Raw genomic sequence first — 18,327 nt, 5'->3', positions numbered from 1 at the left:
ATGCTACAGAGAACAAAAACTTGCAATGTCTCACAGCAAGTCTATGACAGGTGTAATGCGTCCTACTGGAAGCAGTTAGCATGAACAAAGGTAGCAAATTCCTAATAATGAAGATTGGTCTGGAAATCACTCAGATATAATCCTAATTTACCTACTTCAGTGTGGCTAAGTCCTGTTATAGTGCCAGTGAATTTGTGGATTCTGTGGATCTGAAAACCATGGGCCTAAAGTAGACATTTTATGCAGGTCTTCTGTTTTACTGTTTTACTTGGTTTCCCTCTGCAACCAAGATAAGTGCTGTAAATGTAGCAGTTGCAGTTTTAGAGTTTTCCCATAGGATGTTGTTTGCAGGACAAACAGCCTTGCTGGCTCGTACATATTGGCTGTGTGATACAGAAGTACCGGTACATGCAGTGTGATTTGTTAAAGCTAAAGTATTGACTGGATTTAGATCTTATCCTTTATTAAATAATTACAAAAAGTTGAGCACAGGAAAGAGATATTGCAGATTCAGAATTTACTTAACCTTTATGTTCATTTCTATGAAGATTAGTTTTATTGATAATTAGGGCTAGTGTGTAAACCAGTGTGATTCCCTTTATTTTTAATATGATGTTTGGCACGAAAAAGACAGCTTCATCTTCTTGTGCACATCTGATTGAGCAATCAATATCTGTGCTAATTATTACTTTTGAAGATAGCTTGTTAGATCAGACTTTCTGCGAGAATGTGTGCATGGCAAATGTGCAGAGAAATAATTGATTCACTTTTCAAAGACAACTAACCAGCAACTGTATGTCAATTTAATCTTTAGCCTGACTTTGAATTTCTTAAAGGATGATGGTAAAAAACCAGAACATGCAGAGCTCCCAGACAGCTTTCAATCTCCATTTGCAGGAAGTAATTTTTTAGAAGACAAAGGGGAAAAAAAGGGGGAAATCAATCTTTTCTATGAGAAAAACCATATGCAGCATGAAACCTGCTGCTTTTAGTTGAGTGATGACACGCTGATGCCAAGAAAAAAAATGAATGTGAAGTTGTGAATGAGCTAAACAGCATATATATTACCAAATACAATCTTGTAAAAGACTACAAGCCTGGAATGTGGTCTAAGAACACATGATACATCCAATTTGCTGAAGCTAAGCAGGTCCAGGTTTGGTCAGTGCCTGGATGAGAGACCCATATGTGCAACCTTGGGTTCCATGAGGGAAGGCAGGCAGGCAGGCAGGCGTTACATTACATATGCTAGTGCTTGGAAGAGTGCTCTTCCTTCCTTTTTCCTGCTGAAGCTATGAAGGGAACAACGAGAGATACTGTTGTGGTGTAATGTTTTGCACTCCCTCCACCTAAATTCAGGTGTAAATATGTGTCAATAAACCATATTTCTTAAAGACACTACAGTCTCTGCTGTACCTCCTTCCAAAGAAACACAAGCCCTGATAAAGTGCCAAGACCCCTGTAATCTTACTACCATTCGGCTGAGATTGGGGTGGCCTGTAACAATACGTTGAATTTGTCGAATAATAACTATTGACCCTGTGGATGTTTAACATCCTAACAAAGTAGTTATGAATACAGAGGACTGGAATCAATGAAACAGTTCTGCTAGTGGGAGCCAGTGCAATGAGTCCCACTAGTGCAACAGAATGTTTCCTCCCCTCTCCTCCCCCTGCACCCTGCAAATCTGCCTGGGGTGGATCAGGAGAACCCCCAGATCAGTGTATGGGGCGGGGGGGGGGAGAGGAGATAAGAGATTATCTGTCTGGCAAGCAGAAATGCTTGCACTGACAGAACAATCATAATAGCGTGACAATTTAGATTATAGCATTTGCACTTTAAAAGGGCATTCTTAGAAGCATTGGATGATGCTAAACAATGTATTTTGTAAACAAATACTGCATGCCTTTTGCTATATTTGTAATAAGGATACTTAAAAGCACACTAGAATAGCATTTCATTTGTTTTAATTCTTTCCTTTTTCACATTCACACACTTCAGATTTTTCATTCTCCTATTTTAAACTAGTTCTTAGCTTCTCTTCCTTTTCTTTACACACAGTTTGTCTCAGTCACACACAAACACCCCCCATCTTTTAAACAAAACCAACATCTAATGAATAATTGTCTGGGTGTGTTTTAATTTCTGATTATTTCTAGCATTAGTATTCAGTGCATTACTAGTATAACACCTACACTGGTCGGAGCCAGTGTGGTGTAGTGGTTAAGAGCGGTAGTCTCGTAATCTGGTGAACCGGGTTCGTGTCTCTGCTCCTCCACATGCAGCTGCTGGGTGACCTTGGGCTAGTCACACTTCTCTGAAGTCTCTCAGCCCCACTTACCTCACAGAGTGTTTGTTGTGAAGGAGGAGGGAAAAGGAGAATGTTAGCCGTTTTGAGACTCCTTCAGGTAGTGATAAAGCGGGATATCAAATCCAAATCCAAACTCTTCTACAGGGAAAGTATTTGAGAGACTATTATTGTCTTATTTATCTGTTGCTCACTCTCCTTGAAGATTCAATAGCTATTCTGGTGGAAAGTTGTAGGGAAAACATGGAGCTTTCGCAGTTGAGGAACACTGCTTACTGTTCATTTCTGGTTCAGGATATTAAATGAGAAATCTCTTGAGAAAATACTGCAATCAATTCAAGAAAAGTGAAACAAAATAGCCCCAAAAGGGCATCTGTTTTATTCATGGTATGGCTATTATAAATATATATCCCAAGCATTCTGTGCTTTCAGCTTGTTGTGCTTGTCTTCTTAGTACATGGAAGAAAAAGGGCAAGTGATGGCATATAACTAGAGATAACACTAGACAGGAGAAACAAACATAACTCAACATAATGCTTAATGGCAATTATGAACCACAACTAAGCAGCAACTTTCATGGTTGTTTGATGCTTCTAGGGCGGCATGCTGATATTTTGGGATAAACCACTATAGCCTTTAATTTTCAGTTTTATTTCCTGATATAGTGTAATATTTGATTCCAAAAGTTTCAAAAATGTGGGCTCACTGGAAAAAGCAGGTGCTTTTCTCTTCTCTCAAAAGTGACATCTCATAAGCCATATCAGAGTATCAGTAAATTTCTCATGATCAACAAAGTCAACCATACAAAATATGCCATGTTTCTAAGGCATTGCCCTTTTATGTGTTTTCTCCCTTATCCAGGATGGAGTTTCAGCATGGGATCTGCTTATCAGTTTCACAGCTGGAGAGTGTTTGTTATTATGTGTGCTCTGCCCTGTGTTTCCGCTGTGGTGGCACTTACTTTCATGCCAGAAAGTCCAAGGTTCTTGCTTGAGGTAAAATGCCTATATTATTAAACAACTTGAGTTTACCTGGGGCTTCAGGTCAGACATGGAGACTCTGCTGTCTAGATGACCATTAAGATAAATCAGACACATGGGGACTGGGGCAGGGTCTTTTCATCAGTGGTGGCCCCACATCTTTGAAACCCCCTCCCTGGAGAACGTTTTGTTCCTCCTTGGTGGTTTTCAAAAGAGCTCTAAAGGTCTGATTCCACAAAACTTTATGGATTTTTTAAAAACTGTAATTTTCTTGGTTCTAAATCTTGTTTTGTAAACTGCCTTCTGAAGGTGTGGCTCTAAAAGATGGGATAAAAATAACTGAAAAGGTAAAATAACTTTATGTACACCAGAAAAGTTCTAACCCCTGGATCTGCTGGCTGGAGGAAGTTAGGTGCTTCTTTGCCTTTTAGGAAGTCCTGTATACTGTGAAAGCCCCACCTATGTCCACAGAAAGCTCTGAAGACATAGATATTTTGCTAGCAGTGCTCTCACCTGTGTTAGGCCAGAAGAAGGTAGAGAGACCCCAGCATTGGGGCCATCACCTATGCAAGTCGGAACTAACACCCCCCCCCATGCGCATTTGAACCAATGGAAGGAATTTTTAAAAAGATCCATCAAAGTCCCCCAAAGTCAAACCAGTAGGACTTTGGAAGTGGCAGCTGATATGCCATTTCACACATGTGACAAGCACTCAATATACCACACCACACAGTTTAAAATCAGCTAAAAAGGGGAGCAGCTGGTGAATTCTGAGACTATAGGAGGTATGGTTATCAGTTTTTCCAAGGGAATAATGATTGTGAGTGAGGCAGGAAAGGTCAATTGCTTAGCTGTTATAACTTCTCAGCAATCTCAGTTCCCACACGTTACTCTTCAATTTCTATCTTAATATATATGTGTTCATTTACCAAATGTCTTCATATATGTAGGTTGGGAAACATGATGAAGCTTGGATGATTCTCAAACAAATTCATGATACAAACATGAGAGCTCGTGGTCAGCCTGAAAAAGTTTTCACAGTAAGTTTTATTTGCACCATTATGCCTCATTAGCCCAACATCAAAATTTAGATGGATATAGTTACTGGGAAGCATGGAAAGTGTCCCTTTTTTCTTAAGGTAAACAAGACAATTAAGAATATCTATCACAGATGGATAGATATTGAAAACATTTACTGGATTAAGGGTATGTTTTAAAAGTCAAGGTTACTAATGGCTATGTAAATGTGAGGGTAAAGGCAAAGGACCCCTGGATGGTTAAATTCAGTCAAAGGCGACTATGGGGTGTGGCGCTCATCTCGCTTCAGACTGAGGGAGCTGGTGTTTGTTCACAGACAGCTTTCCGGGTCATATAGCCAGCATGACTAAACCACTTCTGGTGCAGTGGAACACCATGACGGAGGCCAGAGCATACAGAAACTCTGTTTACTTTCCCGCCGCAGCGGTACTTATTTATCTACTTGCACTGGTGTGCTTTCGAACTGCTAGGTTGTCAGAAGCTGGGACGGAGCAACGGGAGCTCACCCCATCATGTTGATTCGAACCCCTGACCTCCCAATTGGCAAGCCCAAGAGGCTCTGTGGTTTAGACCACAGTGCCACCTGCTCCCAATTAATGGCTATGTAGTAGCACCTTCACTGTCTCTCTGAGTACCACTTGCTGGGATGGACAAATAGGAAGAATGCTTTTGTGCTTATAAGTTCTCACTGGCATCAGGTAGACCATTTTGGAAACTGGGTGGGCATTTGGTTTGATCCAACAGGACTTTTCTTATGTTTAATGCTATCCATATATTTTTGTGTAATGTAAAAAAGGTCATCTCAGTAATTACAGAAGCAGGTGTTTGGTACGTTCCAAAAGCGTTTTCACTTAGAATAACAAGTTCAAACTGAGACTATCTATCTATCATCTATCTATCTATCTATCTATCTATCTATCTATCTATCTATCTATCATCTATCTATCTATCTATCATCTATCTATCTATCAATCATCTATCTATCTATCTATCATCTATCTATCTATCTATCATCTATCATCTATCATCTATCTATCTATCTATCTATCTATCTATCTATCTATCTATCTATCATCTATCTATCTATCTATCTATCTATCATCTATCTATCTATATCTATCTATCATCTAAAATTAAATGTGGCAACTAGGTTCATAATAGCCAATGTAGCCAATAGTAATGTAGTGTTTGTGAATTAACAAGTAAAGGAGCACAGCGATATTTTAATACTGAACTGGCTGATTATATAAGAAAGAATGAATTTTTGTAAGAAAGTGTTTTTGTAAAAAATATTATCTTTGTATTTATTTTGTCTTATATTGATTTATAAGCTGTGATATTGCCTTTTTCATTATATTTTTGCTGGGATGGGGATGCCTTCATTTTGTAAAAACATATTAAGAAATGCATAGGTGAGTTAGATGCTAATCAGCTGTCTCAATAATGCTCAGCAAAATAACCCATTCCCTGTCTACTCCTATATATGCCTACAGTGGTACCTCCGTTTATGAACTTAATACGTTCCGGAAGTCCGTTCTTACACTGAAAACATTCTTAAACCGAGGCGCGCTTTCCCCAATGAGGCTTCTCTGCCACCGGTGCCCATCCACCGGTCGGCTTCCATTCTTTTTCTGCGGCAAAGTTTGCTAGCTGGAACACCTACTTCCAGTTTTGCGGAGTGCGTTGCCCGAATCGTTCATTAACAGAACTGTTCTTAGACCGAGGTACGACTGTACTCAGAAGTTCCATTGAGTTCAATGGGACTTAATATGGATTGCATGCTAAGTTGCTCTTGCCTTGATATTGCATACCATTCTGTGCAGTTGCCCTTCATGACACAAAAATCCAGCTTCCCTTTCTTTCTAGAAATAGGCAGGGTTCCTTCCCATCATGAAGTTGTTTGCCTTTCCTTATTTGGATAATATCAAATAATGTTTGCTAAGGGGAAAGAACATAAAAATCTTTTTTGTGTGCCTTACATAGGTTAACAGGATAAAAACTCCCAAACAAATAGATGAGTTTATAGAAATAGAAAGCGATACAGGAACCTGGTACAAGCGGTGCTATGTCAGAGTGCGTACAGAGCTGGATGGTGTAAGTAATTAATTTGAAAATATTATTTGCACTGAATATGAAAGCAGAGCTATAGAAATGTAACCATTGAAGATTGTTGTTAACCTCAGAAAAATTATTTGAAGACGATGTGCTTTAGTTTTTTAAAAGAATGAATAAATGCTCTCTGCTGCCATGCTCAGCAGGGATGTTCGAGATGATGGTGTCTACTTTGATTTAATACATTGCTTTTATCCAGTGCTTCTTCCCAATAATTTCAATTTAGCATATATGATGATGATGATGATGATGATTATCCTGTTCATAGTACTCTAAATTGAAATTTAAAAACAAATGTTTATTTTCTTCATCTTTCACAGATTTGGTCAACTTTTATGAGGTGTTTCACTTATCCCGTCAAGGACAGTACAACCAAACTTGCAGTAGTATGGTTTACTCTTTCTTTTGGGTAAGAGCAACAAGACACACATGAAGTGGTTGTAATACTGATTAAGCAAAACAGAAAAGAAAGAGATAGAGCAATTTTTGTCAAGTATTAGATTTTCACAACTGTCAATAGAAGATCATGTCTTATTAGAATGATAAGTAATGGAAAGAGAAATGATAGATGGCTTCACAGCTGCATACTATAAAAAGGTTTTTTTCAGTACTAGTGAAATCTCTGAGTAAAGTAATTACAGTGGTACCTCGGGTTACATACGCTTCAGGTTACAGACGGTTACAGTCAAGGTGTCACAAGCTGATGGCGCGGTGTCCGTGTGGCTCCTGTAATCTCTCGACAAGCAAGCAGGCTGAGAGAGAACTTGCTTGCTTGCTTTTTGAAGATTCTTCTGCTGGCGGAGTACTTGGATAGAAAGAAATCTGATGTTAAATGCTCTTTTAAGTTGTCGGGGTTTTACTGGGGAGAAATAGTTCTGCTATAGAGTATACAGTGGTACCTCGGGTTACAGACACTTCAGGTTACAGACTCCGCTAACCCAGAAATAGTACCTTGGATTAAGAACTTTGCTTCAGGATGAGAACAGAAATCGTGCTCCGGCGGCGCGGCAGCAAGAGGAGGCCCCATTAGCTAAAGTGGTGCTTCAGGTTAAGAACAGTTTCAGGTTAAGAACGGACCTCTGGAACGAATTAAGTACTTAACCCGAGGTACCACTGTAATCAAATTATGGAAATGAGGGTCATACAGGAGACCTCAAAAGCTACAGTTATAATTGTTGTTCCCAAAGAGTGGAAGTACTTTGCACTAGTAACTGTGTATTGGCGAAAATATTGGTTAAACCAGGCATGGCCAAACTTGGCCCTCCAGATGTTTTGGGGCTGCAGTTCCCATCATCCCTGACCACTGGTCCTGTTAGCTAGGGATGGTGGGAGTTGTAGTCCCAAAACATCTGGAGGGCCAAGTTTGGCCATGCCTGAGTTAAACACAGTCTATAAGATATTTACAGGCATTTTGGGGGGGGGGATAGTATAATCAGTAAATCTGACCACTTAGGCTTCATTTGGCAAGGAAAGATGATTTGTTGAAATTGTATCTATTGCTTTTCACAGATACTATGGATTGTCAGTCTGGTTTCCAGATGTGATTAAGCATCTACAAGCAGATGAGTATGCTTCTAGAAGGAAGAGTTTTGAAAATGAGATAATAAAAGACTTTGACTTCAACTTTACTTTGGAAAATCAGATTCACTACAATGGAACATTCGTCAATGACAGGTTGAAAGAAATAAATTAAATCAGAATTAACTTTATGAAATAAAGAAATAGTAGTGTGCATCAATATCCAGACCCCTCCCCATCCTCCTACAATCAGTCTTCATCCTTAATAGTTGTTATGGTTCCTTTGACCATGCTGTCTTTGAAGATACTACTTCCATAGTTTGAATTACTAGCATGCAACATTTGAACTGAGTGATGAATTATTGGCATCCATCTGTCTTGAGAGACAATGGAGTATGCCTTTGGGGTGAAGCCAAACTGCTGCATCAGTAACTCTGAAGTGAACCATGGGGTGCGAGCCTGGGCAGTGTGTATGGAGGTCCTGGGTTGCCCAGACCACAAGACCTCCATCTCAGCCTCACTGATGTGGTCCAAAGGAAAGCAGAGCAATACATGTGGCACCAGCTTGGCTGCAGGAATTGCTAGAAGGAGGCATGCAAGGTGCCATCCAACTGTCTTAGGGACTCCACTCCATATATGAGTAGGATTTATTCCTTAGGGGTCTATGAGGTGTTAGGGGAGGGGTAATACCTCTGGTGAGGGACACATTGTGCTCCTTCTGGGGTAGTTTGTCCACCTTTGGCCCCTACCCTGCACTAAGCTCTCACCTGTGGCTCCTAGAAGCTGTCAGCATCCAACAGTGGCCCCATTCCAGGAAATGGCTTCGACTGGCCAGCTAAACCAGGTGAGGGTAGCCTCTTGTTGTTCACGATGACCGTAAAAATCTGACTGTAAAAATCTCTTCTGTTGCTCAGGTTCACAATGATGAAATTCAAAGCGGTTACATTTCAAGATACTGTCTTTAACACCTGTTATTTTGAAGATGTTACTACGCTGAATACGTATTTCAGGAACTGCACTTTTGTGAGGAGCATTTTCTTCAACACAGGTATGCTTTGCAGGAAGGAAGCTCATTGTTTGCTGTCCACATTCATGGGGGTTCCATTTTCTCAAGCATTTCTTTCCAGGAGTAAAGCGGTTATAGATGATTGCAATGAATTACAAGACAAGTTTAAAGAAAACCCTTTCTCTGTGTTCCTGCTAACTGTTTTATGTCTGGGCTTGTAAACTCTACCATGTCATCTATGTTATGGCCAAGCTTCCATGTCCATTTTAATGAGGAAGCATGGGGAGGTTTAGCTGCACCTGGTGTATAAAATGAAGGAAAGAACCCAGCCAACCAACCCTGAGCCCCTCTGTCATGAAGCAGTTTCTGAGGCTCTCTGCTTATTGAATCATGGGGAAAGGGTAAAACCTTTGCAGCTGAGGTCAGGTTGGGTCAGGTCAGGTCAAACTTCTATGCTTCTGGTCAAAGACCTTTGCAACAATTCAGACAGGCTCAGAGATATATTAGGCTACAAATTACTGAGGTATTTGAGTCAACAGTGGGAGGGAACATTCATGATTTCAAATGGGCAATGTGTAGCTATCTATCTTCCATGTATCTGGTCATTTATCTGTGTAATGTGTAGACCACTCTGCACATTCTGACATCTGTGCCTTTGGGTTATTGGGGAGCTCCTTCCTTTCAGAAGGTGCATTTAAAGTAATAGGAACTTGGGGCTTCTATGAGGTAGTATCCCCCACTTCTGGAATTCCCAGCCCAATTTTCTTCTGATACACAAGAAGATTTGATTTAAAATGTCTATATATCACATTTCTTTTCCAAAGCAATTTACAGTAATGATTCCTTAAAAAAACAAAAAACAAAAATACAATTTAAAAAGAGATTAACAGCAGCAAGAAAGGTATCTACAATCAGAAAGACAAGCCACCAGTTACTCATCCAAAGCCTTAGATGAAAAAAAGGTATTAAGCTGTCATCTAAATCATAACAGGATTGGTGCCTTCTCCAGCCTGCCTGAGGATTACGTAAGCAGGGGCCTATACCTGAAAAAGCCCTCTCTGGGATCCCCATCCATTTCACCTCTTGAAGGCAGGGTACTTTGAGACCCAAACTGGACATCAATGCAATTAGCACATACCTTTCTTCTAATGTAAATAGCAGCTGTGGGTGGTTGAGAAAGCATTGGGACCATGAAAATATTAAAACCTTGGTTTAGCAAAACTTTTGCAGAGAACTAAAGAGTTAACATGATTCAGTACTGGTCAGCAAGGCAGTAAAGAATTTGTAACATTGCATATCTGGCTTCTAGTTGGCCAAAAGCAGGATGGGGCAGGGCATGGCGGGGAAGCAGAAACAGCATTTATTTATTTTTATTTTTGGGAATGTGCAGTCCTACATTGGATAAGGAGATCGCACATCCTCCCCCAAAAATAATGAATAATGTTACAGTGCAGTCCTATATAGATCTACTCAGAAGTAAGTTCCATTGAGTTTAATGGGACTTACTCCCTGAGATGCAGATCACACCAATCTGCCACTAGGTTCTGCATATGACTGTCCTGGAAGCATATAGTATTGACAATTACATCTAATTTGTTATCTGAAAAAAAAGTCCATTATACCACTTACAAAAGTTTGTTGTTGTTTTCTATCAGTTTTTGAAATGTTTTAAAACAGATGAATTCCTAATATGAACAGATCGTGAATTCCTGATATTGTTCATTTTCTTCATTTCCATAGATCTTGAACCATATAAATATCCTGGCAGTCAATTTGTAAACTGCACATTCATTCACAACAAGACAGGATGTCAAATATCCTTTGACGATGATTACAGTGCCTATTGGATTTACTTCGTTAATTTCCTGGGGACTTTAGCTGTACTACCAGGGAATATTGTCTCCGCTCTTCTGATGGACAGAATTGGGCGTTTAACAATGTTAGGTATGAACTTTGCGTGAAAATGGGTTTAAAAAAATATTATCCTGCACAACCCTACTTTTAAGAATTTCCTGCGAGGGGAGGGATAACTGTTTCCTCAAAAATACTTAATTGGTATATTTGAAATACCCTACAAAAATATTTGAACATAATCTTCTGGAAGTCTCATGTGTGGTGGGAACTGGGGTGGTTGGTAAGGTTGGGGCTGTGCCCTTGCACTGACAGAAGCACTGCCACCAATCTGTCGCTCTCACTGGGGCACACAGACTCAAAGACCTGTAGAATTGGAACATGCATGACGCTGTCCAATCAAGCAGCAATAGCGCAGGTGTTGGGAGTGACTCTTCCCTATCCTCTACTGATGAACTCTGCAGATAAACAGAAAGAAGTCTAGCTAATTATCTTTACAAGTCCAGGGTAAAATTGGACAAGCCAATGGTTTTGTTTGTTTGTAATTGCAGAAGTCCTAGGCGCTGAGGCTTTAACCCACAGTTCGAATCCCCACGGCGGGGTGCACTCCCGTCGTTCGGTCCCAGCGCCTGCCAACCTAGCAGTTCGAAAGCACCCCCGGGTGCAAGTGGATAAATAGGGACCGCTTACTAGCGGGAAGGTAAACGGCGTTCCGTGTGCTGTGCTGGCTCGCCAGATGCAGCTTGTCACGCTGGCCACGTGACCCGGAAGTGTCTGTGGACAGCGCTGGCTCCCGGCCTATAGAGTGAGATGAGCGCACAACCCTAGAGTCTGTCAAGACTGGCCCGTATGGGCAGGGGTACCTTTACCTTTACCTTAATTGCAGAAGGTTGTGTGCCTGAGCCAAGGAATGGTCCTATGGACAGTGCAAGCCTATATATGTATATTCAGAAGTAAATCCCATTGAGTTCAGTGGGACTCATTTCCAGGTAGCTAGACATAGTCTTTCTCTTCTTTTTTCCTATTCAATAGCAACCCACAGCCCACACTAGCCGATTCCAAAAAAGCTGCTTTTTCACTTGCATGCTGAAAGATTTGGATATTTGTATTTCATTTTCCTGTCAGTGGGAAAGCAGCTCAGGGTAATTGACTGGGGAAAATGGTGAGAGGAAATGATTCAACAACCTTCTTGCTTTTCCTTTGATCAAACTCACAGGCTCCTCCTTCCTTTCCTTTTTAAATAGCCAGGAGATTATTACAGAGGTGTCTGGCATGTAATATATTATTTTATTTATTTATTCTTATTTATTCTTATGCTGCCCTATACCCATAGATCTCAGTGTGGTTTACAGTACAAATATATAATATAAAGATTGGTTCTAAAATCACTTCTATAGGTGAACTAATCACTCTTTGTCACTAGTACTCAAATCTTTGGCATTCCAGACTGGGCAGAGCATTCTCAAGGCGCAGAACTTGTTCCCTTGGGGTTCCTAGGTCCAACTGGGCCCTTATAACCTCCCTAAATGAACTGCCCCTCCAAGGCAGTTAAGGTAGCCCTCTGGCCTGGAGCCTAGCATTCTGTAACCTCTCTGTTAGTTTCTGCCAGGGAGGGGTGCACCGATGAGCAATGTTTTGGGGGCTGCAAGAACCTTGGTGACAAGAGTGCAGGACCCTTGGGAATCTGGCTCAGGGATTGCTGTATTTAGGGGTCTTTGCCTTTCAGAGGCTCCTACCTGTTGGGTTCAGACTTGATGTCATGGGCTATTTGCCTAGGTCCAGTAATTCTACAGGTGCTTCTGGCTCTCACAGCCTGCCTCAACACTTTGCGTTGATATCCAGGATACTGTTTGTGATTTGGAGTCATGACAGCCATGTGGCATTTCTTTGAAAGGCTCATGACAAAATCAATAGTGATTCTTTCCTTTCCCCTTGAATGCAGGTGGTTCTATGATTCTTTCTGGAATTAGCTGCTTCTTCCTGTGGTTTGGTACAAGTGAATCCATGATGATAGGCATGCTGTGTCTGTACAATGGCCTCACCATCTCGGCGTGGAACTCCCTTGATGTCATCACTGTGGAGCTTTATCCTTCAGACAGGAGGTATACTCTTAAATACTTGGCTTTCTAAAGCATTCTGAATCATAACTCAGAAACATGTTAGCAACAGATTAAAAGATCAGAACCTCTTATTAATGGTTTGCTTGTCTTTAAAAGAGACAAATAGGTAGGAATAAACAGGTAGTTTTCATAATGGAGGCAAGTAAGTACTTGGGTCCCCTGATGGTGTGCATTTGGGACCAGGTCTATTTGACGTATTCATAAATTATCTGGACTTAGAGTGAACAGTATATTTCCTAAGCCTTTCCTCTGACATTGACCACTGTCAGGCAATGTACTAAGCTGCACAGACAATTTGGATTAACCCCAGTGCAGCTATTGTTACAGTCAGCAGCAGATAAACTTCAACCTTTTGCTTTCAGATTAGTAGTGCTATGGTTATTTATAAATCAAAAGCACTTTGCTTTTATAGCACTTTGTTTTTATAAAACTTCCTCAAAGTGTCCCACTATCAAGCTTTAATGTAGTATTAAAATAAACCCTCTTTAGAAGGGAGCCTTTTCCCTTTTTAGAATTTATGAACATAATGGCCACAATCAAAGAGTTAGGAGCACTTAAGCCCCTCTCCTCTCCCTATTGCCCTTGCAGTTCTCATTTAAGAAAAATGTTCACACAGTTCAACATCAAAATAGGAGAAGAAAACCTCAGGGTGCTGAAGGTTGATTCATTTGAAAAACAAACAAACCCTTCGGTAAATGTGGCATCTAATATGTTTTAAGCAGTAACTCTTCATCGGTGACAATGATATATGCCAATTTTCTTTTTTTTCCCCAATTTTTTTTATTGATTTTCCACATTTATCACAAAACAACATAACAAAACACACAACAAAGAAAAACACATTACACTACAAAACTAAACACAAATAATTTTTTTTTCTTCAAATACCTAATTCTCATTACATTGATAACTGACTTCCTCAAATCCCCTCTAACTGTATTTCATTATGTCACCTGTATAACAGTTCTCCAAATTCATATTTCTAATAATATTAATTCCTTTCATTTACTAACCTCTTGTCCTTTATTAATATTCTAATCCTTAATATTTACTACCACATATTCTTATTCTACCCCTAAGCCTATTTATTACTTCCAAGAATTTTCTATTTATCTTATATCACAATATTTAGCTAGATATTCTTTAAATTTCTTCCAATCCTCTTGTGTCTCCTCTTCCTTCTGGTCGCAGATTCTTCCAGTCAGGTCAGCCAGCTCCAAAAAGTCCAACATCTTCATCTGCCATTCTTCTATTGATATATGCCAATTTTCAACATGAGAAGTCATTTTATTCTCAACACTCATTCGTTTTTTTACCACAATTGGCGCTGGTTGGTGCCCATTGGGACTAGCAGGGTGGAAGACAGGCCACCAGCATGTGGAGCCAGAACCAAAGACAGAGTCATCATTCTAGGTTTCTCCCCATCTGAGCTCTACAAGGGCAGAGTTGTAGCTAAGGAGGAGGACGCTGGCAGCCATGGTTACGTTCTGCACTGGTTGTAAGAAGGTAGGCAGACTGAGGTTGGTGAGGCAGTGACCTGTTTGCCTGCAGACCAGTATCCACTGACCCCCAACTCACCATTGGCAAGGCATGGGGAAGGAAACTATTAATAGGCAGGTCTGGTAGGCTACTGTAGAGGCATGCCATGTGACTCTTAACTGGTATTTCATTCAACTCTTAAAGTTTTTGAAAAACCCATAGTCAGTCTATTTCTTGGCCCACTGTCTTATATTTTCAAGTGTGAGTTGTTTGCAATCCATTCACATCTAAGGCTCACTTGCCATACTCATGAAACATGGTCATGCATGTCCTATGCCTAGAAAGGACTGGCCTGAGATGTTTTCTACTTGTCTCATGCTTCCTAGGCATGGGTCCAAGCGGTTTTCTGCTGGTCCTGCCACTTTCCCCAGGAAAACCCACTCTTTAGCATTTCATCAGAACAAATGTCAATCTGCAGCAAACCCAATTGATGTTTGCTCTGATTAAGCGGTAATGGTCAGATTTTCATGGAGGAAAGCAGCGGAACAAGCGGAAGTTTGGATCAGCCCTTAAGTGAACTATTTTGAGCTGCCTTGCAGATGCAAGTCATAAACCCTTCAGATATAAACCATGATACATAAATGGTTTTTCACATGATAAACACAAACCGTCCAAGAATGGGAATTGAAGCAAGCAGATGCATTTATTTCATGTTTCTTCTGGCTAGTTCAAGCTCCATTTGGTGGGCACATGGCATTTATTCTGTCTTGAGAACAAATTGATGGACTCTTGGCACTTAAAAAAATACTGCATTTTGCTTGTGTTTTATTACAACCATTTAATAAGCTAAATAATTGAATATATTTGTCTACTTGCATTGGGTTTTTGCACTTCATTTTGTGTTAGGATACACCAGGGTTTCCCAAACTTGGGTCTCCACTTGTTTTTAGACTATAATTTCCATCATCCATAACCATTGGTCCTGGTAGCTAGGGTCCCTAGGGATGGTGGGGAAAACCAGCTGGAAACCCTGGGATACACCTTCATTGTTGGTGTAGGCCCAACCACCACCCTTTTTCTGTTTGATTTAGGGAGGGAACAAATTTATTAGCTGTTCAGTAGAGTCTTCTCTTAGTACTGTGGCCCACCAGATGTTGCTGGACTAGAATTCCCATCTTTTCAGACCATTGGCTTTGCTGGTTTGGGGCTGATGAGAGTCGGTAGATCAACATCTGGTTTCCCCACTCCCACCTTACTACCTTCTTTTTTTAAAAAAAAAAAAACCCCACAAAAATTCTCCTTTCTTGGTTGTAAATTTATTTATGGGCTATGATAAACCCTGTCTTTAAACTAACCTATAATGTCATAATTTTGAAGTGTGAGTTTTTACTGCCACCTTGTGGAAATGGAATACAAGAGTGTCCAATTCAGTTTCCAATCACATCATCCACTCATGGCATATGTTATCCAAAGGCAAAACTGATGACACTCCTGTATTCTTTAGCCTAAGGTTACCAGATTTTTTTCCCAATGAATCTGGGGACAATTTTCAACTTCAATGGATTTTCTATGGGGACTGATTTGTAAATTCGGGGACTGTCCCCAGGAAACGGGGACATCTGGTAACTTTAGCCTCTTTTTATGGCTTAGGCAACGCTTAGATTTTCTGTTTCTCTGTGAAGCAAGCTGTAATAATGCATTCCAGAAGCTCTGCCTGGCTGTAGTTTTTCACCAAACACATATAAAACGTCGTCAGTCTTGCTAGTTATCTAATAAAAAAATATTTATTTCCTCCATTTACTCTACATCTCACCTCCTCTTGTCTTGGGAAGTCTTTTGAAATTCTAGGCTGACACATTGCCATATTTTCTTCTGTTCCACATCTGTGGTTTCAGACTAGAAGTACTAAAGAATCATATCACACCCTCACTGTGGGTTTTTTCCTTTTTCTTTCATATTTTATTATATTCTCTTTCTGGTCAGACAGAGTGTGGAATTTTACCCTGCTTATCTGTCCACGGCTCTCCTAATCTTTCTTGGCTGTCTTTATTTGTAGGCTACTGCAGTGTATTTTGCTTCAGATATGATCTCAGGGAAGACTTATATGTAATATAATCCTGATTTTTCTCCCCCAATCCGCTGCCTTGAACTTGCACTCTGCAGTAGCTGGTGTCAGATAATCTCAGCAGGTAGAGCTTTTAAAGGCTTTAAAATACAGGGGGAAACCCATTTTATTAACTTGTTCAGTTTTCTGAATGTGGAACCAGAAACTTCTCTCAAACCCCAACCTTGGGATCTAAATAAATACTCACTAGGTGCCTTACAAGGCAGTTTGCCTTCCTTAGTGCTAAATTAACTGCATATTTGGATGGTGGAAATCTTAATAAATCCTCACGACAGTTCCTATTAAGTAACTTGGCCAATCCCAAAAATATCAAGTGCTGCACACTATCAAATTTCTGCATCTGAGAAATTCTGAGATTAAAAAAGAGCCTCTCCTTGAGATCCTGGAGAGCCCCTGCCAGTCGGAGTAGATAAAACTGGGGTAGATAGGCAAATCATTCATTCATTCATTCATTCATTCATTCATTCATTCATATCCTGCCCTTCTGGCTGGGTTTCCCCAGCCACTCTGGGCAGCTTCCAACAAAAGATTAAAAATACATTAAAACATCAGTCATTAAAAGCTTCCCTAAACAGGGCTGCCTTAGAAATGTCTTCTAAATGTCAGGTAGTTGTTTATTTCCTTGACATCTGATGGGAGGGCGTCCCACAAGGCGGGTGCCACTACCGAGAAGGCCCTCTGCCTGGTTCCCTGTAACTTGGCTTCTCGCAGTGAGGGAACCACCAGAAGGTCCTCGGAGCTGGACCTCAGTGTCCAGGCTGAACAATGGGGGTGGAGACGCTTCTTCAGGGATACTGGGCCAAGGCCGTTTAGGGCTTTAAAGGTCAGCACCAACACTTTGAATTGTGTTCGGAAATGTACTGGAAACGTACCTTCACCTGGTACAGGGCAGATTCCTGTGGACACATTTGCACCTTGCCATGCTGTCATCCACTACTGGCCAATAGAGACCAAACTGAGTAGCAGTCAGGGGCAGTGCTTCCTTAGAGAATAAAAGTATGCAGCTTAAGTGTTGCATATTCAAGCAGGGAGAAGGTTTTTTTCAGAGGCATGCGAATGATTCAAGTAAACAAGTTCTACTGAAGTATATTTCCCTTTCCTGTTCTTATCTGCATGTATTTAAGGATATAAGGTCAGCCTCATTCTCTCCCTCCCCCCTTTAAAGCAGTGTTTCGCAACTAGGACCTCTTCCTTTTAAGTTTATACTACCTTCTTGGGTCTCCAGCCATCTGTTGAGCAGGTGAGCACGTGGAGGTCCTTTAAAAAGCTATGCTTTTTTTAAAAAAAATGAAAGGAAAGAGACTAGAAGAGAATATTCTGCTTTTACTGCCAAAGAGCACGTATTCCTTGCTATTTCCCAAGGGTACAGGATATTCCATCATCTTGGTACTGGTTTTTCAAGCCCCTAATATAAGTACATTTGAACAGATAAAGCTCATGTCCTATCTGGCTGTCATTTCATCAGGATTTCCACAGGTCCCTTAAGTAGGTGGGTCCCTGAAGACATAAATATTTTCTGTTTCTTGAAAGATTACCATCTCCTTGTTCTGTAAACTGGCTCTCTGGCCCTCTGATTTTGACCTAATTGCTAGAGGCTACTTTTATCTAGCAGTCTTGCAAAATAAAAATAAAAAATCAGATGTGAAAGAGACTTAAGCATGGAAGGGCATCAGTGTGTTCTGATTTAAGACTGGTTTTTAAAACTATAATTTGAGTTGGAAATAAAGGAACAAGATGTAATATATATATAGAGAGAGAGAGTGAGTGAGAGAGAGATTATTATGTATTGG

The 18,327-nt window shown here is 40.5% G+C and overlaps 1 protein-coding gene across 5 annotated transcripts in view; it reads left to right on the top strand.

Annotated features, from left to right (window-relative positions):
- The window catches only part of SV2C (synaptic vesicle glycoprotein 2C), a 93,667-nt gene that overhangs the window by 57,942 nt on the left and 17,398 nt on the right, over positions 1-18,327 (top strand). For 4 of the 5 annotated variants that reach the window (XM_053407674.1, XM_053407675.1, XM_053407673.1 and 1 more), the window contains 8 exons: positions 3,170-3,303; positions 4,239-4,328; positions 6,310-6,420; positions 6,759-6,847; positions 7,948-8,112; positions 8,871-9,004; positions 10,703-10,906; positions 12,756-12,915. In XM_053407674.1, coding sequence (XP_053263649.1) covers positions 3,170-3,303; positions 4,239-4,328; positions 6,310-6,420; positions 6,759-6,847; positions 7,948-8,112; positions 8,871-9,004; positions 10,703-10,906; positions 12,756-12,915 — 1,087 coding nt within the window. Of the gene's footprint in view, positions 1-3,169; positions 3,304-4,238; positions 4,329-6,309; positions 6,421-6,758; positions 6,848-7,947; positions 8,113-8,870; positions 9,005-10,702; positions 10,907-12,755; positions 12,916-18,327 lie in introns of those variants that run through there. The other variant, XM_053407677.1, reaches the window with a different exon arrangement.

This window comes from Podarcis raffonei, chromosome 11 (genome assembly GCF_027172205.1).
Source record: "Podarcis raffonei isolate rPodRaf1 chromosome 11, rPodRaf1.pri, whole genome shotgun sequence".
NCBI lineage: Eukaryota > Metazoa > Chordata > Lepidosauria > Squamata > Lacertidae > Podarcis > Podarcis raffonei.
This window is presented reverse-complemented; position numbering and strand designations above follow the sequence as displayed.